Here is a 6,530-nt window from a genome sequence, read left to right on the forward strand (position 1 = left end):
GTCCATCAGAAGATGGTCCCCTGAGATGGAAAGTGCCTTGAGAGACTGTTACAACACCACGGTCTGGGATGTGCTGATCAACCCGCATGATGAGGACATTGAGGGGATGACACACTGTCTGACAGAGTACCTGAATTTCTGTGTAGATGTGGTCTCCCCTGTCAAGACAGTCCGCTGTTACCCTAACAACAAGCCATGGGTAACGCGGGAAGTCAAGGCTGTCCTCAACAGGAAGAAGGCTGCCTTCAGGAGCAGAGACAGGGAGGCCATGAAGGCAGCACAGCAGGAGGTGAAACATTGTGTGAGGGAAGCTAAGGACAGCTACAGGAGAAAGGTGGAGCAGAAGCTGAGGGAGAACAACATGAGGGAGGTCTGGCAAGGTGTGAAGACCATCACAGGCCACAACACAAAGACCAGAGCCATAGGGGGGACAATGGAGAGGGCGAACGAACTGAATGACTTCTTCAACAGGTTCAACCAGCCCTTGTCCCCCCCACCCCCACCCTCACCGCAGCCATCTCTCCTTCTTCCCTCTACACACCTCCCCACAGACACCACAACACCCCCCTCCTCCTCCCCCACTCCGCCTCATATCACCACAGACCAGGTCAGAGGACAGCTGAGGAAGCTCCGGCCCAGGAAAGCAGCAGGCCCGGACAAAGTGTGTCCAAGACTGCTGAAGACATGCGCTACAGAACTGGGGGAACCACTACAACGGATCTTCAACCTTAGCCTGCAGCTAGGGAGAGTGCCCACCCTCTGGAAGACATCCTGCATCGTTCCAGTTCCGAAGAAGAACCGGCCCAGCGAGCTGAATGACTTCCGACCGGTGGCACTCACTTCACACCTGATGAAGACGTTGGAGCGGCTCTTCCTTAGCCTCCTCAGACCCCAGGTGCAACATGCCCAGGACCGCCTGCAGTTTGCTTACCAGCAAGGTGTTGGGGTGGAGGATGCCATCCTCTACCTGCTACACAGAGCCCACTCCCACCTGGATAAGGGAAGCGGCACAGTGAGGATTCTCTTCTTGGACTTCTCCAGTGCCTTTAATACCATCCAGCCCCCTATGCTTCGTGACAAACTGAGCAGGATGGGAGTGGACCCCTATCTGGTGGACTGGATCTCCGACTACCTCACTGGCAGGCCACAGTACGTCAGGCTGAAGGACATCACGTCTGACACTGTGGTCAGCAGCACTGGAGCCCCCCAGGGCACAGTGCTGGCCCCTCTTCTCTTCACCCTGTACACCTCGGACTTCTGTTACAACTCGGAGCTGTGTCACATACAGAAGTACGCCGATGACACAGCCATCGTTGGGTGCATCAGGGATGACAGAGAGGAGGAGTATCGGAGACTGGTGGGGGACTTTGCTGCATGGTGCCACACTAACCACCTACAACTCAACACCTCTAAGACGAAGGAGCTGGTCATTGACTTTGGGAGGTCCAGACCAAGACAGCGACCAATCCTGTTAGAGGGAGCTGAGGTGGAGGCTGTGGACTCCTACAAATACCTTGGGCTGTGGTTGGACAATAAACTGGACTGGACAACACACACCAGCCACCTGTATGGAAAGACACAAAGCAGGCTGTACTTCCTAAGGAGACTGCGGTCTTTTAATGTCTGCAGCAAACTGCTGTGGATGTTCTACCAGTCTGTGGTTGCCAGCGTCCTCTTTTACACTGTGGTGTGCTGGGGGAGCAGCATATCAAAAAAGGACACAAACAGACTGGAGAAACTGATCAGGCGGGCCGGCTCTGTGGTCGGCATGAAGTTGGACTCTCTGGTGACGGTGGCAGAGATGAGGACACTGGACAAACTGCTGGATATCATGGACAATACCAGCCACCCTCTGCACACTGTCATCAGCAACCAGAGGAGCCTGTTCAGTGAAAGACTGCTCCTGCCCAAGTGTAGGACCAACAGACTGAAGAACTCCTTTGTCCACCATGCCATCACACTCCACAACTCCTCACTTGGGGGGAGGAGGAGGGAGAGTAGGGTATGGAGGACAGAAGGGAGTGGTAGCCCCCCTTAAAGTGCAATAACCCACCTGGACACTCAAGTAACATACAGTTTCAGCATATCTATATTTATTATTTATGTTAATGCCACACACAGTCCAGTATACTCTGCATATTTATCTTAAATCACCCTCAATCCAATTCTATTTATATTTATATTCTTTCCTATTTTATTTACATCTTCTGCCTGTATTTGCTGCTGGAAATGTAATTTCCCCGAGGGAGTCATCCCAAAGGGATCAATAAAGTCCGTCTAAGTCTAAGTCTAAGTCTAAGTCTACTGTCTAATGTTGAAACATCTCAATAGAGTATTTGCTGGTTTACTTGCCGATGAAGCTATTCACTCTCTTTCTGCAGGTCGCTTTCTATTTCATCCCACAATGTCCTAGTGGTAAAAACAGAGGAGAGCAGAAGTAAGAAAGAGTAACTTGGTTCCAGTAAACTACAGCAAAGTCCTTTGGTAAGTGCAACATAACATTTACCGTCTTATGGTCTTGCTTGCTTTCTCTCTGTTCAGCACCATGTTGATTTTGTTTTCCAGATTCTTGAAAAATAAAGAGTAAAAAACATGTTCCACTGTCACATAGCAGGACATGCATTCAAAATCTGTAATACTTTAACAAAACTAATGATATGGCAGGGAAAAGGTCAAACTCCCTTGCCTTGTTGGAGGTCTTCAGACGGTCATTTGAGGCTATCAGTCTCATTGTCTCTGTCTGAGAGCAAACAGAAAAAATAGTTGAATAAAAACAGCAGCCATATGCATTTTTAGCAATCACAGATCCTGCTTTAACTTTTTTCTGAAAGAAAGCAAAGGCAAAAATGCTCAGTGTGATGTCAAAGGTCAAATGTCAAGCTGCACTATTCAGAAACTTGTGTAGAATAGGAGAGTCAAAGTATTCATCCATAGAAATGTGGCAAAAAATATGGGAGGATAGGCACTTTTATCTCCCTGCACCTTTATTTCTTTGATGCGTCTCTCAGTGGCAGTGGTTGTAACAGTGGACACCATCCTCTCCTTAATCTCCTCCTCCAGCTGTTGGATCTCCTGCCACAGGTTCAACACCTGAAGCTTCTTAAATTGGATACTGTTGGTGGTGCCCGTGGTAGTCCCACTGTCTTGCAGCCCTGACAGAGATACATCTGTCCAAACACAGAGGAGCCAAGCATGAACGCACTGTAGTGACTAATGATGTATCTGTACTTGTACATACACACCCCTGCAGGCATTATAAAATCACAGCTGACTCACTGATACTACAAAACTCTCTTTATGCCTGTTGGCATGACAAAGTGATTATTTGTTCAGTCTGTCCACAGACGGAACAAATGTGCCGTTGCCCCGCAGGGTAACATACAGTACAGCAGATGCTTACTGTAGATGTGGTTTACCAATGATTAGATATACCAGTGTAGTCTTGAGACTTACTCTTCACGTCAAAGTCTTCTGGGGCTGTGATAACTGGAACATTCTGTAAGTCATTTCTGACCCTAAGATTAAAAAAGAACAAACATGCTTAAACTGATAAGACTGATATATATATATATATATATATATATATATATATATTTGGTAGAGATTTGGTAGAGAGAGAGAGAGAGAGAGAGAGAGATCCTTTCAGTACCGTTTATTCTCCTTTAGAGCTCTTCTGGCCTCCTCCTCCAGTCTGCTAACCTCTTTTTCAGCATCTTCCAACTCCATTTCTCTTACTTTGCTGTTGTCAAGACCTTCAAGTGAAGTATTCAACGACTGAAGCAAAACAACAACATACGTCTTTTATTGTTTGCCACAAACCGAAAAGATGCTAAATTCTTGTTCAGTGACCATTGCAAAACTATTTCAGGCTACATCCTCTATGTTGAAAGTTTTAATGTTTGACTGTGAAAGCACCTGTTTGATAATCCACAGTAAACACTGAGCCATAATGTTATGCTTGCTGTCAGTCAGCTGACAAACACAGAAGGGAATCAATATCTTTGACAGGAAATAAGGTCATGAAGTCAGGTCTCCATCTTCACATTATTATTTTAGTCTGTATTGAATACATTATGCAGAGTGTACTTTACCAAGTCATGCACTGGTGACAGGGAAGCCATCATGTGGTTGACATACAAATCATAATCTGTCTGCAAGAAAAAAGCAAAACAAACATTATTTCACTCTTTGAAGATTAATTCAAAACTTTTGTGGAAATAATCATATTTGTTGATTGCTGTAATGTTTTAGCCACTGATAAATGAAGTGTATATGTTTGTGTTCTCATAAGGATAAACTAAAGTACTCATTCCTGTAGTTTTAAGATAACAAGAATAACAAGAGTCAAATAATTACAAGATTTTGTCTGAATGATAATGTCAACTTCACCTTTTACTAACTGAAACAAATTAATGTCAAGCAGTGATCGGTTTCATTTACTTTCAGTTTTGTTTATGAGCAAAATGCACAAACTAAATTTTAATGAGCAGTAATAGAACTGTTGCCCTCTGATGACCTGCTCCCTGATGTGTGATGACCAGGGTCCAGTGGTTGCTCTACTTCCGCTTGCTACACCAGGGACTCACTCTCTCTTGGCTCTAATACGTCTGACGGCACATGCTAAAAATGTGCTAGTGGGTACAGAGGAAATGGAAAAACCTTAATTTCCCTCAGGATGCGTCCAAATACTGGCGAGCTTTCACATACATCATCAAAGACGTCACTGAACACCGCAAGGCGGTCTCTGCTGGGCCAGCTCTGCACTGACAGCTTCTTCAGCTCCTGGATATGACAGGAACACACACACACACACAACGTTGGCAAGTTAAGATGTGCATAAGAGTCTGTATGCGTTATTTATTCATGCACCTCCTGCAAGAGTGTTGAGAGGGCACAATTACCATACAGTTAAAAATGAACATATTATAAAGCCTGAAGAACCAAAAAAGGTGCAATTACATGTGATGCCATGGTTTGAGTGACCAGGCTCACCTTTTGTAGTTTCCTCTCATGCATTTCAGCAACATTTATTCCAGCCCAGGGGTCCTGCTTGGCTATGAATTGCCTGCCAAACCATTGTTTTGTCTTTAGCTGGTCTTCATTATTCAGTCCTTCATGGTCAGAATGGCTTGAGCAAAATTGCTGTTTTCCCTCCGGATCAGATGAAGAGTTAGGCTTTTTCTGGGAAAATGCTCTCGGCTGGAATGGCAAAGAGTTTGAGGAACAATCAACTATTTTAGGTAGACTTATATCCTCTCTTCTGTCTGCATGTGATAAGCCACCAGTAGCCCGGTCTTGTCCTGACTCAGAGACTTCAGACCCAGTGCTGACGGTGAACTCTGGGGGAGACTCTTTCATTTCTTTCTTCTTTACATAGGTCAGTGCCTTTGTTCGTCTCTGCTGGAGTGCCAGAGGGTTTGGGGTTTCTTCTTGGCTCCGAGACATCTTCCAGAAAGACTGATTTGTCTGCGTGTGAGGCTGACTCTGGTTCAGACTGCGGGGCCCCAGATGGCCTGAGGACAAGGTGAGGATATCAGCCTTCTGACCAGCTTCAGCAGCCTGCAGCAGTCTGTGGATGTCGCTCCCAAAGCACCTAGGCTTTGGCTTACAGCTGCTGGACATAGCTATGAAAGCATGAAGCAAATTATTATGAAGTTTGTTGAAAGACACACACATGATAGAGTCTAATATACTTACCTCACCTCAAATATAAGACGTTTCCCATGTTATGTAGCAGGCCTGAGAAGTATCTGTTAATTAAGAGATGACAATTGAAAATCTCATTTACCGACAGGCCTATACGGCTTTTCTCGATAGCGGTTAAATGACGTAGAAACAGATAAATGACGACGAACTCGGCGATGTTTTGGGGCGCAATAACAATCTTCTGTGCTGAAAAGACACAAATTAATGAAAAGAAACCGAAGGAAAGTAAATTAAAACAATTATTTAGCTTCCAGACAGCGCTTAAACAAATCACAGAGGACTTCGAAGTGTTGCCAATAAATATTTTGCCAATTAGCAGCTGAAGCACGTGAAGAAAGCAGACACACAGAAACCCCTAAAGAATGTCCTCACCTGTTTGCTAATTGCACTTTTGAGCGGAATCACGACAGACAGCAAACTTTTTTCCTTCCTGCCCACAATTCGGTTGCCATGGAGATCGAAACGCGTAATGCTCGTGTTGCGTTCAGTGTCTTGTTAATAAGAGTACCCATGAGCTTTAAGGTGCTGGATCTCATTTGCACCTCAAGAGGTAAATAAGTGCCGTTGACGTCATGTTACATTTGGCGCATCGTGCGGGACAGGTTTCCGTTTATGTTTATAGAAAGCCACGCATTATAATTTTTAGGAACTGGTTCTCTAAACTCCCAGCTGAATCACATATAAAACAGGTGTGACCTATTCATGAAATAATTTACATGATGAAAACTTTTTATGGTTCAGTTATTTGAAACAGGTAGAATCCAACAATCAGAGACGGTTGAGTTCATACTGAAATCCAGAGTTTTCAAGTAGGTGTAGTGTCT

General features: G+C 44.9%; 1 protein-coding gene across 4 annotated transcripts; it reads right to left on the reverse strand.

Annotated features, from left to right (window-relative positions):
• Positions 1-2,071: 2,071 nt before the first annotated feature.
• LOC108872422 (uncharacterized protein C6orf118) lies at positions 2,072-6,173 on the reverse strand. Of its 4 annotated transcripts, none has more exons than XM_018660076.2 (11): positions 6,079-6,173; positions 5,703-5,750; positions 4,993-5,624; positions 4,660-4,782; positions 4,092-4,151; positions 3,650-3,774; positions 3,454-3,515; positions 2,983-3,167; positions 2,687-2,740; positions 2,507-2,568; positions 2,072-2,409 (listed from the first exon to the last, which is right to left on the reverse strand). In XM_018660076.2, exons 3-11 carry the CDS (start codon positions 5,620-5,622, stop codon positions 2,361-2,363), a joined length of 1,350 nt encoding a protein of 449 aa, XP_018515592.1. In that variant the 5' UTR covers positions 5,623-5,624; positions 5,703-5,750; positions 6,079-6,173; the 3' UTR covers positions 2,072-2,360. The 4 variants fall into 4 exon arrangements, with proteins under 4 accessions (XP_018515592.1, XP_018515593.1, XP_018515594.1 ...); XM_018660077.2 differs by having other exon boundaries at positions 5,698-5,750; XM_018660078.2 differs by lacking the exon at positions 6,079-6,173 and having other exon boundaries at positions 5,703-6,070.
• Positions 6,174-6,530: the final 357 nt, after the last annotated feature.

This window comes from Lates calcarifer, linkage group LG16_LG22 (genome assembly GCF_001640805.2).
Source record: "Lates calcarifer isolate ASB-BC8 linkage group LG16_LG22, TLL_Latcal_v3, whole genome shotgun sequence".
Taxonomy (NCBI): domain Eukaryota; kingdom Metazoa; phylum Chordata; class Actinopteri; family Centropomidae; genus Lates; species Lates calcarifer.

What these genes read in the sequence shown, in the direction of transcription:
- LOC108872422 (XM_018660076.2), bottom strand. Translation starts at nt 5,622, where the DNA reads ATGTCCAGCAGCTGTAAGCCAAAGCCTAGGTGCTTTGGGAGCGACATC. An exon ending in AGAAGACTTTGACGTGAAGA is followed by an intron (nt 3,168 to 3,453) that starts GTAAGTCTCAAG and finishes GTGTTTGGACAG; the next exon opens with ATGTATCTCTGTCAGGGCTG. An exon ending in GCAAGCAAGACCATAAGACG is followed by an intron (nt 2,410 to 2,506) that starts GTAAATGTTATG and finishes TTTTACCACTAG; the next exon opens with GACATTGTGGGATGAAATAG.